This window comes from Chionomys nivalis, chromosome 3 (assembly GCF_950005125.1).
Source record: "Chionomys nivalis chromosome 3, mChiNiv1.1, whole genome shotgun sequence".
NCBI lineage: Eukaryota > Metazoa > Chordata > Mammalia > Rodentia > Cricetidae > Chionomys > Chionomys nivalis.
Window position 1 is genome coordinate 33,430,923 of NC_080088.1, and position 19,059 is coordinate 33,449,981.

Below are 19,059 nucleotides of genomic sequence, written 5' to 3' on the forward strand. Positions count from 1 at the left end.
TTGGGTCGAAAAAAGTCACAAGCAAAACATACCCTATTTTTTACACAATAAATTAACACAGGAAAATTATTTTCCAGCAAACATTTTTGGAACAACTCTGACATAACTTATTTTCCTGTTATTTCAGTACAGGGAGCCGGGGACACAGGTTACATTAACCATGAAACTGTTTTCTTTCTGCTACAAATAATTGAAAAAAAAATCTTTTAGAAAGAGTTCTTTTCTACATTTAGGTTGGGTCTGAACTGCAAGCTATTATAGGTTACGTCTGCCTGTCACACGCCTGAATTCAACATTGCATGGTGCTGAATCAAAAGTATTTCTTTGCTTTAGAAAAGAATCCAGAGACCCATTCAATTCCAAATTTTCCTAAACTTATATCTCCTCAAAACATAGATTGAAAAGAAGTTTGTTTTGAGCTATCAGAAGATACATGCTACCAGAAAATAAAGGGGGAAATATCTATCCATCCACTCACCTGTTAAGAACACAGAAACTCTTATTTTCATGGCTAATGAACTTTAAGAACCATGTACAAATCCACTGTGGCATGAGTTAAGAATTTATTACTATTTGCTCACATATAAATCTAAGAGAGCATCTTGGAAGACAGTGTGTGGTGTATGAGCCTGACCCTCTCCACCAACCTTACTACATTTTGTTTATGTTTTTTTTTACTTTAAAGAAACATGAATATAGTCAATGTCAATTAATTAGGTATATTATTGATGTAATGTCTTCCATCTGCTTTGTTTTATAAAGAACTTACCTACTAGCTGTACCCTATAGCAGCAAAGCTAAAATCACATAATATCTTCCTTGTAAATACCAGTGAAAGAGTTTTATATATCAAGAAATGTTTTATAGTAATAAAAAATATTCTCACTTATTTCATATTTTTCTCTATGCTTGTCTTTTTTCTCAATATATTACCTAGTTAATAATAATTACCTGTATAAAAGTTTATTTAACTTATCAATATCCAGTCTGTCCTCTTAGTGAGAAAACAACCTTAGGTATGATTTGCTTGGAGTATGTTAAAAAATACACAGTTAAAATCCTATGCAAATATATGAATGTGTTTCCCAGTAATGAGTAGTTTGCCTACTCAGCATTCTCGTAAGGAAAACACATACTGAGGTAGAGTCTTAGCCTTGCACACATGAGGCAGGCTCACCACGACCAAGAGACTTTATCCTTAATTTCCATTTCCTAAGTTTTAGTTCAGTTTTTCCCCCTCACATACAATTGCCTTCATTGTTTTACATGACAGTTTTGAAAAACAGAGAAATCAGAAGAAATTTGGTCAAACTGATTCCAAAATACAAATGTAGTACTGTATTATTTACACAGACAAATTAATGGACTACTGAAGACAGAATTTAGCAATGAAGACAAGTCACCATTCTTACCTAAAAATGAAAGAAATATAATTTAAATGACACTTTCATTAGCATTATAAACTGTTTTAGAGCACATGAAGCATAGATGAATTAGAATTTAATATGTGAGCTGAAAAGTACTTTAAGAAACTTTTTCCAAATAATGGTAAAATTTAATGTCCCTAGAATTTGTGCGCCTGCATTGTTATGTACTGTCTGACCATTATTTACAAGGAGAGAGAAAAACAATTCCTGTTAATTATTTATTAATACTAAAATATTAATGAGCGTTGCCTAAGAGTAATGAGCTTTTGGATGATGAACTGGGTTGAACCATGCTGCAATGCAGCCAACACAGGAGCTTATATTTAGAGAGCAGAACAAATGACTTAACATGGGCCTAAAAGCAGCAATCAGAAAAGGTTCATTTAACATAGAGATGGCACAAGCTTTAAGCAATTGCCTCTACTTAAGTAAGTGTGGGATTACAAAAGGCTATTTACTACAGTCCAAAGGGGCCATACAGCTTGCTCAAAAACCTTTGAAGAATTCCAACAGTTGCAAAGTCTTGCTCACTTCAGAAGCAGTAAAATTTGGGCAGACCCCAAAACTGCCTACGATTGCTTTCATTACAAAAGTTAATACAATCCTCATCCCACTTTTCCTTGACCTGAATAATTTTTTCTCTCTGCTACTTATAACGAGCAATATTAGAACTGGTTATTTTCCAAAACTACCTTGACATGCATTTTAATCAAAATGAAATATAATATATTTTCACAAAAATATGGAATCAAATATAAGACTTCTTGTGATGAAACAGAATGGGTTTCAACATTGATGTCTCTGAAATTATCTGTAAGTAGTTTGTGTTTTTAAAGAAAAGCATTCAAGTATGACAATATTCATGTGGGATTCCCCTCTGTGTTCTGTGAATACCACTGGTTAATAAAGAAACTGCCTTGGCCCATTGATAGGGCAGAATTTAGGTAAGCAGGGAAAATTAAACTGAATGCTGGGAGATAAAAGGGATAGTAAGAGAGAAGCCATGTAGCCTCCCTGGAGATGGACACCAGAACTTTACCTGGTAAACCACAGCCATGTGGAGATACATAGATTACTAGATATGTATACATAGATACATATGTTTACATAGATACATAGTTACTAGAAATGGGTTAAATTAATATGTAAGAGTTAGCTAATAAGATGCTAGAGCTAATGGGCCAAGCAGTGATTTAATTCATACAGGTTCTGTGTGATTATTTTGGGGCTAAGTGGCTGGGAACTAACTAGCAGCCTCCTTACAACACACTGCTATTTGTGTTTTCACCAAAATAATGAAAAACTAAAAAGATTTGCTTCAGCAGAGAAACTATGGAAACTTCTCTATTGTTTACATAAGATTTAAATGTGTTTCCAAGAACATTGAGGGCTATATTTTTATTAGCACTTGGATTATGAATTTATTTTTGTATTAGGGCAAGTACAGACAAAATGATTCTTAAATTTTCAATATAGCTGCTAGCACTTTCTGCTATAAATGTTGAATATGTTTATGTCAATTATAATGAAAATGAAATATTTTGCTCTAAATTAACTTCAGGGTAGCAAAGGTAGGGGAGGAAGTCAATTTCCATTTAAAACAGAATATTGAAAAGATGAAGAGCAGGCCTGAAAGGTAAATGAATTCAATTGACTTAAAAATATCACTCTTTCTTTCTTTTCCTTTTTTTTTTTCGGAAAGGTATTTTTTTTTATTTTATTGAGCTATACATTTTTCTCCCTTCCCCTCCCCCCTTCAACCCTCTCCCATATTCCCCATGCTCCCAATTTACTCAGGTGATCTTATTTTATTTTACTTCCCATGTAGATTAGATCCATGTATGTCTCTCTTAGGGTCAATGTTGTGTAGGTTCTTTGGGATTGTAAACTGTAGGCTGGTTTTCTTTGCTTTACATCTAAAAGCCACTTATGAGTGTCTTTCTGGGTTTTGGTTACCTCACTCAATGTGATGTTTTCTAGCTCCATCCATTTGCCTACAAATTTCAAGATGACACTTTTTTTTTTCTGCTGTGTAGTACTTCCTTGTGTAAATGTGCCACATTTTTCTTATCCATTTATTGGTCAAAGGGCATTTAGGTTGTTTCCATGTTCTGGCTACGACAAATAATGCTGCTATGAACATAATTGAGCACATGTCCTTGATACAGTTGAGCATCCTTTAGGTATATGCCCAAAATTGGTATTTCTTGGTCTTGAGAAAGGTTGTTACCTAATTTCCTGAGATATTGCCATACTGATATCCAAAGGGGCTGTACCAAGTTGCATTCCCACCAGGAATGCAGGAGTGTTTTGTTTATCCCACATCCTTTCCAGCATAAGTTGTCATCAGTGTTTGTGGTCTTGGCCATTCTCACAATTGTAAGATGAAATCCCGGAGTTGTTTTGATTTGTATTTCTCTCATGCCTAAGGATGTTGAGCATTTCTTTAAGTGTCTTTCAGTCATTTTGGATTCCTCTATAGACAGTTCTGTGTTTAGGTCCGTATTCCACTTTTGTTTTAATTTTTTTATTGAAAAAAAATTTCCGCCTCCTCCCAGCCTCCCATTTCCTTCCCCCTCCTCTCACTCCTCTCCCTCTCCCTCTCCAGTCTGAAAAGCAGTCAGGGTTCCCTGCCCTGTGGAAAGTCCAAGGTCCTCCCCCTCCATCCAGGTCTAGGAAGGTGAGCACTCAAACTGGCAAGGCTCCCACAAAGCCAGAACATGAAGTAGAATTGGTCCATTTTTTTTTTTTTTGGATTGGATTATTTGTTCTTTTGATGATCAATTTCTTGAGTTATTTGTATATTTTGGAGATCAGTTTTCTGTCTGATATGGTGTTGGTGAATATCTTTTCCCATTCTGTAGGATGCTGTTTTGTCTTGTTGACTGTGACCTTTGTTTTACAGAAACTTTTCAGTTTCAGGAGGTCCCTTTTCTGAGAAAAAAAGTAAAAATAAAATAAACCGATGCTTTTATTCAAAAAATAAAACCTACATTTTCCTTTAACATAAAATATTGTATTTTCATTCCCAGGCCACTTGGGATAGCAACGCATTCATTAGAGCTGAAGTTAATATTGGGATCTTACAAACAAAAGAAAGGGGAGAGTGGAAATGTATTGTAACAATCGAAACTGAAGGTGTACAAGTGATGGCTAAGAAGTAAAGCATTACTTTTAGGAAAGTTATAACTATGCAAGGCACTTAGAGACAGGGAAAGTTTGAAAGAAAATCTGAAAATAAAAGTTGTCATGGGGTGACAGAAGCATCTAATTAAGAACCAATACATATGAATGCCTTTAATCCCCACTCAGGAGACAGAGACAGGTAGATGAGTGTGAGGCCAGCCTGGTCTACAGAGTGAGCACCAGGACATGCTCCAAAGCTACAGAGAAACCATATCTCAAAAATCAAATAAAAAAAGAACCAATATGTAATCTAGTAATGTTCACTCATATGGGAAGAAAAAAATCAAATAGTGCTTGATTTTATAAGAATTGCTGAGAATTTATAGTTTCTTTTTCATCATTTTTGAGTATAATTTAGGTGGCTTGAAGCATCTAATACAGCTAAACAAATGAGGTTATAATGACAGAAAAGCCCTATGTTGGTCTTGGATGATGTTAGAAAATTTTACTTTAAAAAGAAATAAAATAATATAGGTCCAGCATTTATTTAATTTTTATTCAAATTATACATAGTGGTAACCAAAGAATTGGTGAGGGCAAGCTTCCATTTGTTGGGTTAAGTGAAGTAATAAATAAAAAAGGAAAGAATAAAACAGAGCATTTTGGTATGCTTAATTAAATGAGGCTTCTGGACAAGGCTGATATCATAAAAATTGCTAAAATAATTAAAAATTGCTTCCTTCATGATAAAATGACTTTGGTAGCTAGTGTATATAAAACTCTCTGAGTTTTTGTTTGGTGTTTATGCACCAGTGCAGAGTGGTAGATTCCATTAAGGCAGAGTGGCATTGCTCCCAACAATGCATTGCAGTTGTCTTGTGAGCCGAGACTTGATATAGGTACCTGGGTGGACAGAACACAAGAGGAAATCTCTTCAAATGTATTTCATCTTACATTAGAAACAAAGGTGCCTGTATCACATCTGGCCTACATAAATGGGTTTCTATTACCATTTCATGATTTGGATAACATATGTGGAATCATCATTAAATAAGGTATTTTAAAATGCATCTGTATAACTAACACATATAACAAATGTCTTTACATTTCTTATTACATTTTTCTTAAGAAATGAAATTCAAAAATAGGATATTGGTTCCTGAACATGTATGTTTATTTGTGGGATTTCTGTTAGAAGTCAGGATCTACTATAATATGTTATGTATCATACTTCATGTATAATGCCCTGAATATTACCGCTACCTATGGATATCATGGGACTCCTTGTGCATAATGGATTCCAGTCCACTTCCAGAGTTGCACATGAGAATGTTATCAATGAGAATGAGCTGAAGAATCTGGCATTAATAACTTTGCAACATTATAACAAATAGGTAGCCCTGATGTTTAGTTCCATGTTTTAATACATCAAGTATATTTCACTGCTTACATTATGGTAGTGGATTGAAAACATCTGCTGCTCACTTGCCAGTAGTACACAAGCAGCAGAAAATTTCAGCTCATTTTCTATAGGCTTTCATGCATCAGGGATGCAATCCAGCTGCTGGAGCATCACAGGAGGCCAGATTAATACTCAAGAGCCTTGGGAATGGAAAAGAAAAAAAAAAACGAAAAAGCAATGGTAGACTCTGTGCTTGTCACTTTTCTCTGTGTTCTCCCGCCCCTCACTCTCTCCTCCTTCATCTGTTTACAGCTCCATCACCTGTCGTGACAATTAAGAAAGATCGGACCTCCAGAAATAGTATTTCTTTATCTTGGCAAGAACCTGAGCATCCAAATGGAATTATTCTCGACTATGAAGTCAAATACTATGAAAAGGTGGGGGAAAAGGTGTTATGGGGTTGGATTGGGTAGAGGAAATTCCTATTATCTCAATGATGCAGCTTATGAGTGGGGGAGTCCTGTTTATAACCTGGTTGTGCGACCTTCCTAATTTGTAGGTAGAAGGCATCTAGAAACTGTCTTTTCAATTCCTCTTTTTCTTTCTACATAAAATAGTAACATTAAAGATGTTGCTTGCAAATGTAAGCCAGTTAGTAATGACAATAGGGAATCTACGTCTGTTCTCATCAAAACTCCTACAATGTTAGCTCTTTTATAGTTGCTCTTCAGACAGTTGATGCACATAATTATTAAAAATATTAATAAAGGAAAAAATAGGCATTAAAATTGTGCTTACGTAAATGTAGTATATATATGCATGTGTACAATACACTTATTACAGCATGCAGACATGAATTTAAAAATAATTCCCAAATAAACATTTTGAATGTTTCACTAAAACTTTTTACACAAGATCTATCTTCTTTCATGCTTAATTTGCTATAGGGAATAAACAGGGCTGGGTTCTGAGAATGAGAGCAATGATTTTTTTTAATGAGTGAATTAATGATGTAAAAATAAATTCAACTCTGTTCATTAATGTAGTAGCTCAGATGACATCTAAACAAATCTTTAGTTAATGGGCATCTGTAATTATGAACTAAAGAGACAGCTCATTTGGTAAACAGTTTGTTTCATAAGGACCAGAGTTCAGATCCTGAGTAACACATAAAAGTCCAAGTATAAACATGTGCCAGGATTCCCTGAAGAACAGCAGAGTTGGATATAGGATACCTAAGGAATATTGGCAAGTTCTTTTAGTCAATCAGTTAACCTCATGTATAGTAAGAAACCCTGTCTCCAAGATAAGGTGGCAAGCAATTAAGGAAGACAATTTAGCATCTGTATATACACAAACTTAAAGGAAAGAAAGCACCAGAAGTATCTGTTTGATGACCATGTGAACATATTCAAGAAGGATAATAAGCTTCTACATATATTCATTTTTAAGCAGTACTTGATGAAATGAGCGGTGTAAACCATGTAGAGCAATGATTCTCAACTTTCCTAATGCTACAAGCCTTTTCTACAGCTCTTCATGTTGTGCTTACTGCAACTTAAAATTACTCTATTCCAACTTCATAGCAGTAATTTTGCTACTGTTATGATTCATAATGTAAATATAGGTTATATAATGTAAATATCTGATATGTGACCCGAAAGCAGTGCAACATACAGATGGAGAACGGCTGTACTAAACATAGTTGTGTTTAGGTAATACTTCTAGACTTTCATGTGAAGATATTCAAAATATTCACTTTTAATCAATTATAGTTAGTCACATTAAATGGAATGTAAGTGTAGTTATACTGAGATAAAAATTTAAACTATTAAAATACTTTATTTTTGATATTTTAAAAATAAATATAAGTATTTGCTATTGGATATTCATGAGATATTTCTCTTCCACTTATCTCAAAGAGGTATTGTATTTATAAACTTAATATTATAATTACTTTAAAGTTATATAGCAACTTTGATTTTGAAGAGAAAGTATTTTGAGAAGTATATTATATAATTCAAAAGAGTGAAACTTAATTTTTCCTGCTTTCTCTACAGAATATAAATCATGCCATACAAATTAGACTGGTGATTTGTACCCAAAGAATGACATAATCAGCATGACTTCTCTTAGCATCTTATACTTCCTGACAAAATCTTTGATAACCTACTATGACAGCATGAGGAAGGCTAGGTGTTAACATGATTTTTTTCTTACTTCAAAGCAGGAACAAGAGACGAGTTATACCATTTTGAGGGCAAGAGGCACAAATGTTACTATCAGTAGCCTCAAGCCAGATACTACTTACGTATTTCAAATTCGAGCTCGAACAGCAGCGGGATATGGAACAAACAGCCGCAAGTTTGAGTTTGAAACTAGTCCAGACTGTACGTATTACTTTGGTTTACTATAAGGAATGGGTGTTGCAAAAATTTCAAAATGTCTGGTCAAATATTTTTAACATTAACCAAAGTCATGAAGTGGAGGTGTATGGAGAGGACCTTTAGCAAATTGCAGGCTCCTGTGTACGGGTGTCATATTGCTGTGAGTGTGTATCTGCATCCTTTTCTCTTCTACAAATTAACTTTATTCTAACACTGAAATTTTCTTTTAATTAACAGCAATGAACAATCTTAACATCAGTTCTGTTTTAATCCTTAATACATCCAATACATATAAACCAGAGAAAATGACTTTCATATTTTTAAATGTGCATAGAGCATCATCTGTAGCCATAAGCAATTTAAATAGACTATCAATTTCACTCAAAGCTGGACAAAATTTGTCTAAAATTGGAAAACACCTTTTCAATAACTTTATTTTTCCTGAACTGTATATATTTGTTATTTTAAAAGTTTTCTTCTATAATAGAATTGTTTCAACGGTAGTTACCATTACTATAGTGTTAATACAAAATAAATATAATTAAAGGTTTTATTTAACAGAATCACAAATGAAACTGCACTTAATTGAGAGGAAATGTAGAGGTATGTATACAATATACATAGGCATGTATGTGAGGCCATACTTAAAAAATTGTTAATAGGACAAAAGTAGTTAGTGTATTATGTGGACAAGATTCTGTGGAGTCAAAAATTTAATGATATGGACTAATTTTCTATAAGAGCTGATTCATTTTACCTCTAGTGAATAGGTATCATTTTAATTACAATAGAAAAAGCTCATATGCTACTAACATTTTCATACTGCCAAAGCCACAGTTATGAAAATTGACCTCAGAACTGATCAAAGATCCACAGCAGTCAGGCCTGGATTATCCTGGAAAGAATGATGGGGCCCAGCACTCTCCTGAAGAGAAACCTTGTAATCTCTTTTGACTATTCTAATTTCCAATTTTTTGGCACTTGCATTTTCTATTTTCTAAATATTTTTGTCCAACTGTAAAATCACATTTTTACTGGTAAATGCTCAGGGCTAATAACATGATCTGTATCATTCAGGTATCCTAATTTAATAGTGCTGGACTCACCTCCTTGGGTAGTAATATCCATTTGCCTTCATGGATTCTAGAGTGTTAATTACATAGATCTGGGATGCTTCCACACTTTTGCTATGTCAAAACAGCATTCATCCTGTTTAAATCTTTATTTTCCACATTAGTACATTAATTTCAGTATGGGATAAAATGAGAAGAGCAGACAAACTGGCAACCCAATAAAAAATAATCAGCCCTGAAAAAAGTAACCCTCTACAATCTGGGCAGGCTCTATTTGGAACTATATATGTATATGCATAAATGAATGCAGCAACAATTCACAAATAAAAGAGGGCAAGGGGTAATGCATACGGGAGGCTTTGAAAGAAACAAGGGAAGGGGACATTATGTTAAAGACATTATAATCTCTAAAATAAGGGGGAAAATGTGATGTCATGAGAAAAATCAAAGAATCTGATTTGTGGGGAAGTGCTTTCAAAATGAATTCTTGAGAAATGTAACACTTATCAATGACATCAAGGTAGAAATTAAAATATTCATTTATATATTGTATTCCTGTAGTTATTGAGGTTTTTTTTAATTTCACCAGCAAGCATGGTGTTATCTTATTGTACATTTTAGCTAACTTCTAGGAACTATATATGTTTTCAGGATTATATTTCAGAGAATTCAGATCTTAATCCTGTGATTGACAAGATAAGAGAACATTACATCATCTTCTCATTTCCTCTCTTTGTTTCAGTGAGCTATCTTAAATAAACTTGCTTACTTAAAAATTCCACAGAAATTTAAAACAATTTCTCATTAAATTTACATTATGCATAATGAAGAGTAGAATTGTCATTGTGTGTTTATCAGCATTATGAAACCAAAGCTAAGATATTTTACCAACTAATCACCCATCTGTAGCCAGTGGACAGGAATATACATGGCAAGCAGATATGAAGACAAAATTTCAAGGGTAAAAGCTTTATGGAGAGGTAACTGAAACTTCAAAGGAGGGATGCACTAGACATTGTGTTGTTTTTGATGAGATGATATTATTCTCAGTCTCTCCCTGTCTCTGTCTCTCTGTGACTCCGTCTGTCTCTTTGTGTGTTTCAAAATTTCATCAAGTTTTCAATCATTATTTTGCCAGCACAATGAAATATGTAGTTATGAGCTTGCACAGTGCTTTCCCAAAAATTTTGATCTTCTTGAAAGCTTCCAGATTAGGATGCTCATGGATTTTGTAATGGATTAAACTAGAGACTTAGGCTCTAAATCTAAGTGTCTGGTCTAAATTTCTACTCAACCCCGAAGGTATCAGAAACCAAGAGTTGTGTGTAAGAATAGTCCAGCAGATCGGTTTTGTAGAAGAAATGTTTGAGTGGTGAGGTACAGAGAAGAAAGGCAAGTAGAGAACAATTTTGAGATTCTAATTATAACCTAGAAGGCAATTGGAGATCCAAAATACTATATTAACAGTATTTGGTGAAAAATCAGATGTGCAACGATCAGGAGTAACATGAGAAGATTTCATAGTTGCAGTCTTTACCTTACTTAGAAAGATGCATGGTCTGGAACCTGGACCAGCACCATCACCCATCATTTGGGATCTCAAAAGCGATTCCCAGTCTTATTCCTAAATCCCCAATGCACAATTGGAATTTATTTCTTCCCTTGGTGGTTTGTTGTTTATATTACAGTCAAGGAAGCATTGATCTTAGTCAAGATTTCATAAAGTTTAATTGAGCAGATAAATAATTAAGTCTGGAAGCACATAGAGTCTCTATTGATGGTGCTTACATTAACAAAATCACTCATTCCCAATTGTGTCTGTATTCCAATGAATATTTATTAATGAGCATAGAAAAATGAATTTCATAGAATTGCCAAAGGTAGCCAAGTGGTGGCAGCACATGCCTTTAATCCCACCATGGGGGAGGCAGAGGCAGTTGGATCTTTATGAGTTCAAGATCAGCCTGATTTTCAAGAGCTAGTTCCAGGACAGGTCCCAAAGCTACAGGGAAACCTCTCTGAGCTTCTGAAATCTGCAGATCTTCTGAATGCATGAGTCTAACTTTTATTAGATTCCTTGTGTGCATGAGAACATGAAGCATTTGTCCTTTGCTTGGGTAATTTTCCTTCATACCATACCTTCCAGCTTTAGTCATACTGCTGCAAACGAGACTTGCCTTTGTCACTAAATAGATATATCAGGTTCAAAGGAAGATTCTTCTCAAGCTCATGGGGTTTCTTACTGGAAACTACCGGTTCACTATGTTCAGCCAGTTACTTCTGATTTATTCAGGGAGTTTCATATCAATATGGACAGACATAAAAAGACCACTGTATTCATATTTCACATGTAGATATGCAAGTAATGTTGATGATGTGAAAACAAAGTAATTTATTATTCAACCATAATACATTAATGAGTAAATAGGTAAAAAGTTATGAGACATGTGTCTTTTTCATGTGAAACTCGGTGAATTTCCTCAGTAATAATTCGGATAGTTTCTTTTTCTTAGATAAAAACTACTTCTCAGGTAAAAGCAGTATGTAAGATGGTTTTATAGCCATTGTCATGTAGTCAGTAATGGTGGTAATGTTTTATCTTATATTGCTTTTCTTCAACCTCCCAGCTTTCTCCATCTCTGGTGAGAACAGTCATGTGGTGATGATTGCCATTTCAGCAGCCGTGGTCATCATTGTCCTCACTGTTGTCATTTATATATTGATTGGGAGGTGAGTTAACTGGCTAAACTATTGACCTTAACTGTGACCTTCTCACTGCCCTGAGTTGCTTTAGAATCTGAAGACTGTGTACTCAAAGAAGTCATTGAAGAGATTAGAATGTTTCTGTTCTAGTTCGTTAATTTTCATCCATCCTTCTTTCATTTTTATTTCCCTATTATTTTTTTTTAATTTTTGAGATTATATGCTTATCGTATTTTCTTTCCTCTTCTCCCACCAAAGACTTTCATGTACCTCTCCTTGTTCTCTGTCAAAGTCATTGTCTGTTCTTTTCATTGTTATTGAATGCATACAGATTTATACATATGTTTCCAAATACAACCTGTTTATATAATGTTTCTTGTATGTATGCTTTCAGGACTAACAGTTTAGTATTAGATAACCAATTGACGTGTTCTTCCCTTGAAAAGACTTTTTCTCCAGCTCTCAGTACTGTGTGTGTGTGAGGTTGAGGCCGCCTGGCCTTTCTACTGTCTGATTGATCACATCTATTGGTATTGACCTTGTCTAGTTCAAGTTTTAGGAGTCACCTTGATGAGACTTAATGGGTGTAATGTCGGACATTACTCAGAGACATAGTCCCACAAAAAAACATCCTGATCTCCACTCGTTCTTATCCTCACCCTCAAACACAAAGCACTTCTCTTAGGACCCTGCTCCTAGTTTCCACCTTCTTTTTCCAATTATCCCCTCATTCTTCAAATAACCCCAGATTTCCTTGACACTTTCTCACCCCAAACACTGGTAACAGGGCGCAGCACTAATCATTACCAACGGAGACTTTACCCTTTATTCATTCCAACAGTAGTTGTTAAAAATACTATAAACACATTCTAATGCTATTATAAAAACTGAACTGGAGGTGTCTGCTCAGTGGGGAGGCAACTCTACATATCTCATTAGGAGGCCTTCCAGGGTCCCCAGAAAAGGAGACTTTTGGGGGAGAACTTAGAAATATAACATCAGTTAAGCTTTCATTAAATTATTGTTTCAGAGAAAAGCTTTATTTGGGAGTCTTTACATAGTCTGAACATGGATAGTTCATTTACGGATTTTCTTGCTTTGTTTTGCCTCTAGGTTCTGTGGCTATCACAAGTCAAAACACAGTTCAGATGAGAAGCGTCTTCACTTTGGGAATGGGCACTGTGAGTTTCCAAACTTTGTTTTAATCTTTCAGCTTTAGCAGTAGTTGTTGATTTATGCCTGGATAAAAGAATTCTAAAAGTAGTCTTATGAGGGAAAAATGAGTAAATTGAATTTACTCTAGAAAAAGGAGGAAATCCATAGCTCTACATTAAGCAATTTTCCCATGACTACCTTTCAGTATCTTTAAAGTGAAGGGTAACCTGTGGTTTATTTTCAAATAATGTCTATCATGAGTCCCGAGAACTGTAGACAGCTTTGCAGGCCTGAAATGAAAGCATATCTTAAACTTCGTCTTCCCAAATCTGTGCTGAAATCTAAATAGGAGCATTTTTCCCTCTCTTAACGGCCATGTCAATATAAACAACCATTTATGTGAAATGCTCCACTCCTTTTGTTACACCAACCAGGAAAGAGCTTTTAGAATAAACTGTTTATTTTGAAGTATGTGTCATCCAATTAGTAGGAAAGACAAGAATTTTCCTCTCAGTTTCTGCACCAACCAATTCAACCTCCAGTAATAGAAGTACACTTCTAGGTAACAAAATGCATTTAAAAAAACAAATGTATTTTTATGTATTCCCTCTTATGTCTGCTTTTCCACATGAGCTTCATTCAGGGAGCAAACACTAAGCATTGTCCTTCAGAGGAATGACAAGATCTCACGAAAGTTAGCAGAAAATCCAAACTGATCCTCCCTTGCTCTGAAATATCTTCTTAGAACTAATAATGAAGCCTTGCAAGCAAGAATTACTTTAGCATTTGCTGTTGCCTTTCAAAAATGTCTTCAGATCGATAGGATGCTGTTTACACACATCTATTTCAACACCTAAAAACTATCATTTCAGCTATAACTAATGTAAGAAATTATTTCCTAGTTCACACGTAGAAAGCGAACAATAGATTAGAAGGAAGAGAAAAGGATGTTTATGAAGTTTATGTATGGAAACAGTGTAAGACTTTGTAGATACAGGAGTTTTATTCACTTCATTGTAGAGTTGCAATAAAATAATCATTCTATGATAAAAACACCAATTTATTTCAATGCCACATTTATGCAGGTTACTCTAACCCAGGTGAGTGAGTTTACCAAATATACTTAGTGAATCATCAAATTATAGAAGAGTGAACTACTGTTTCTTTGAAGTCTGACTGGCTGGGCCATTAGAATCTTTTGACCTGAATCTTGCTTAGTTAGAGGTGGATGGTTACTGTGAATACTTTTTATACTGGAAAAAGCTGACTTAGCTATCAATACAGGGTCATATGTGTTATGAATATGGACTATGATAAATATCTATCATGAATTTTAAGTAGGTTCTAGTATTGTACTCTTGTTTTTTTATGGCAGCGTTTCTTAAAACAATTTGTCAATGCACTATATCTTTAAAATAGACAAATTTTAACAAAGAAATGCATATTATCTCAGCTTTAAAATCAGAAAGCAACTTACATGCATGTCATAGACTTTCTGCCTCTCAATACTACAGCTGGTTTATTTCAGACCATTTATTTGGTATTGCTTTAAAAAGCTCTAGCTATGAACTATTCCCTCAAGCCTTGTTACAAATCCTATAATGTTGCTTCAAAAGAAAAGAAATGTGTTTTGCCTTTTAAGATGCTGTCCCCTTGCCCTCACTGCCTGAACAATTTTTGTTCATTTTTTTTTCATTTTTTTTCCTTTTTTTTTCCTTCTGTCCTTAGGGCAATTCATGCTGGTAAAATGGAAATGTAAATTATTGTGTTTGCACAGAATGAGCTGTAAAGTAGTGCAGCTTAACACGTGTGCATGTGTTTATTATCTGGTTTTCATGGCAGAGTCCAGTTACTCTGTGTGGTGCCCTTAATTATTGGTGTAAAGGGATTATTTGCATTGCAGCCCAAACCTCCTGGTTCCCAGAACATCAAGAGCGAGCAGTTAAAATTCAACAATGTCCCTAGTGAAGAAAGCCTTTTACTCATGGGCGTGTTCTTATGTTTATAATTTTTCACCAGTGTCATGTGGACGGAAAATCAATTTACTTTATGTTAACTAGTAGTAGTGAATGTGATTGATTTTGAGGCCAGAATGACTATCCAAGCTATATATTATTTAATGAAGCATGATTTTTTTCTAGGCATAACTTTAAAAACTCAGTTGAAAACTTTTCAAACCAGCAGAGACTATATATATATATATTTTTTTTTCAGTTATTGCATTTTACCAATTATTCCACATTTTTATAAATTCTAATGCCAACAACTCTTCCTAAAATGAGTTTCATTCTTCAGATTTAACAAGGTCAAACATTTCTAACTATTTAATAAAAATATTCAACTCTGTATTATGTTCAAAATGTTATTTTCTTTCTTAAAGAGGAAAACTAGATTCTTATACTAATCAAATATGGAAGCAGATCAAAATATATTAGAGAATCAGTAATTTGAAGTGAGTATTTAGATGTAACCAAAGTCTAACAAATGCTAAAATATTATAACCCATATTTACTGCCTGAAATATTATAGTAATTTAACATGTAATAGTTTTCCTTAGGCATGGTATCTTAGTATTGATTTTAGGAGCTATGTTAGTTTAATATGAAGAATAATAAATCTTTGTGTCAATTTTTTTGATACCATTAATTTTTATAGTAATAGAGTAATTGTTCCATGAAAGAAATCAGCCTTAAGGAAGAAATACACTATGGAATGCTAGGTTCACTGACTATTGTTCCACTGTGATGAAGGCTTACTTTCAGTACAATTACTGGCACTACTGAATACCCTATAAAGCCAACTCAGACGCCTTTTGGGTCTATGTAATCCTTAGCTATATGTCTGGGAAAGACATACTTCAATTATAAAGCAATTTTTGAAAATTACAGTGTCTGATTTTATTTTATTTTTTAAATAAAAAAGGTGTCCTTCTACATGTAAGTGTTATTAAAGAAAAAGTTGTATCTTTTAAGTATCCATAGTTTATATTAAAAGAATATGATTCATATTATCAAAATTTAAATCAACTATAATGTCAATTTATGTAATGTGACTATCAATTTTCATTTCTTAATATTAGAGTGTATTCATGGTTTGATCATATGTTCTTGTTTGAAAATTTTTCTTTTGGATAAAGGTTGTTTGAACATTCCTCAATGTGATTTTTTTTTCAAATATGATCATTTTTTCCAAATCACATAATACAAAATGATATCAAAAAGATTTATTTGAGGATTCTATGATTTTTTACAGAAAATCCATGAATTATTCACATTCAGAATATTTAATAATAAATATAGCATGAAGTTACATGTATGATTTATGCTTGAAAAAACTTTTCAGCATAACTCTAAGCTTATGAACAATATTTATGTTGATTTTAATTATGTGGAAAGGCACGTGGGATTTTAGTATGCTGGTATGCACATAAAATATACAGCTTAAACTCAAATTTTCAGTTGAGATAAGTGAACTCATTTGTGAGTAAATAAAACAATAGTAGTAGCCGGGCGGTGGTAGCGCACGCCTTTAATCCCAGCACTGGGGAAGCAGAGACAGGCAAATCTCTGTGAGTTCGAGACCAGCCTGGTCACCAGAGCTAGTTCCAGGACAGGTTCCAAAGCTACAGAGAAACCCTGTCTAGAAAAACCTAAAACTAAAACAAACAAGCAAGCAAACAAACAAAAACCACAGTAGTGTCAGAGAAGACACTGCTTTTAGAAATACTTTAATTACTCCATACTGAAGCCTTTCATCTGCCTCCAGAGCATATTCATGTCTTTTGACTGTCAGATAATAGATATTGGCTAGTCTAAGGCCTCTGAATCAAAAATGTTTAGTAGCACAGAGGCATGATAGCTTGTGATTGTAATTACCTTGCCTACTCATGTTCTTGTCATCGTCCATCTTGAGATCTGCATTTCAATGCCCCCTTCCAGTGTTTTAGCAAAGAAAATACCTTAACTTGCTTCCTCTTTATAGTATATAGTAGACAGCATTTTTCCACACTTAGTACAGATTTTTCAATATTATTGAGTAATATTTAGTAGACTAAGAGATAAAGGTGTTTTCAGCAAATAATACTATGAATTTCACTTTGTAAAATCATGCATTTTTTTTTTATAGTAAAACTTCCAGGTCTCAGGACTTATGTTGATCCGCATACCTATGAGGACCCGACACAAGCAGTTCATGAGTTTGCCAAGGAGTTGGATGCCACCAACATATCCATTGACAAAGTTGTCGGGGCAGGTAATTGACATGTCCATAGTTCTCCTAACAATAACTTGCTAATCATGAGCATTCAAGTTGGAGTAAGAGTGCTACATGGGGAACATGAGCTTGCTCACTTATAGAAGCTTATATGCATTGCTATGGAGACAGGCATTTTCTGATTTCACGATCAAAGACGGGTAATAAAAAATGTACCATTTAGTGGATTGCAGTGATTTCAAAGGTGCCAGACTTACAGACTCTCAGACCACGACTGCCTGTTATTTATTGAATTCCAGGGACAGCAGTGGCAGTGGCTAATGGCTGATCATGTGTCACAAAGCTACTTGCCTAAATGGGGACAGCAGAAAAAAAGTGAGTCTCCTGTTAAACAAGACTAGTAATTGTAAAGCTTGATTTTCATTTTAAAACCCTCTTTCAAATTCAAATAAACAACAATCAAAAATAAAAGGCTGACACATTTATCATAAATGCAATATACCTGTTTTGAAGAAATGTTTTAAATAATGTGAAGTATGTGACTTTAATATCCATCTCATAGGTTTTTACGCAAATAGTCCAAAAGTCCTCTGGAAGTGGTCAGATAACCCCATGCAAGGAAAGAACCTCTTACTCTTGTTTTACATTCCAAGTTATGGTGCAACTCGTATATTCCCCATATCTGTAGTGACATATTCTAACTTGAGTTCAGATAATCAGTTGGATATTCAAATATTGCTCCTTCATTCCTCCCATCCCAAGAAACATTGTAGTTATTGACTATTGCTCAGAAACAAGGGCTAGTTCTTCCAAGCTTCCGTAAGTGGCTTTGTCAACATACAGCATAAGCCATTGCTTTGGAAACACTGGAAACTTTTTCTTAAAATAAGGTGAAGTAAGGCAAGGTTAAAACTTCCTAAAGAGTTGGCAAACAATTTGCTGTGATGTAGCCTGCCAGTCTGTAGGATATTCTGCCATTTTCTAGGTAAAAACCACTTATTTGGCAAAAAAAAAAGTAAGTAAATAAATAAATATGAGATTCTTTCTACCTTCTTTCTAATGGGTATAAAGGGCACCATATTCAAGAAACTTATAGCAACATAAGACCACAAGCACAGAAAATTATCATAGAGTTAACTCAAAAACATGTCAAAAAAAAACATGTCAAAATGATCTCTTTCTGGTTACAACAAGATTATTTTTAAATATGGTTTAATATAGATCTAATAATCTGTAAAATAATGGGAAGAGACATTCTGTGTGAAGCAATATTTTGTAGCAATCATGACTGCCATGGAGGCAGAGAACTAAATGTAATAGGTGTCCTCTCAGAGGGCGCTTGATATACCTATTGGAAGAGTGATAGGTAAATCTTATCAGTAAGCTGGTAGGCTCCTAAGAGTTGAAGGATGTTTTATATCAACTACATTGGAAAGTTTAAAATTCGGCAATATTTTATGTTCACAATTTTTAGATCACTTGCCCTTTAAGACAGCTTGATGGAGAACATACAGTCTAAGCAAACATTTCTTCACTGAGATTTTAGATAAAACTGGCTATGCTTCATTTGATAT

The 19,059-nt window shown here is 34.2% G+C and overlaps 1 protein-coding gene across 2 annotated transcripts in view; it reads left to right on the top strand.

Annotated features, from left to right (window-relative positions):
• Positions 1-19,059, top strand: part of Epha3 (EPH receptor A3) — a 306,637-nt gene that overhangs the window by 241,291 nt on the left and 46,287 nt on the right. Inside the window, exons 6-10 of one of the 2 annotated variants that reach the window (XM_057763683.1) lie at positions 6,268-6,392; positions 8,183-8,345; positions 12,043-12,145; positions 13,232-13,299; positions 17,399-17,524. In XM_057763683.1, coding sequence (XP_057619666.1) covers positions 6,268-6,392; positions 8,183-8,345; positions 12,043-12,145; positions 13,232-13,299; positions 17,399-17,524 — 585 coding nt within the window. The remainder of the gene's footprint in view (positions 1-6,267; positions 6,393-8,182; positions 8,346-12,042; positions 12,146-13,231; positions 13,300-17,398; positions 17,525-19,059) is intronic. The other variant, XM_057763684.1, reaches the window with a different exon arrangement.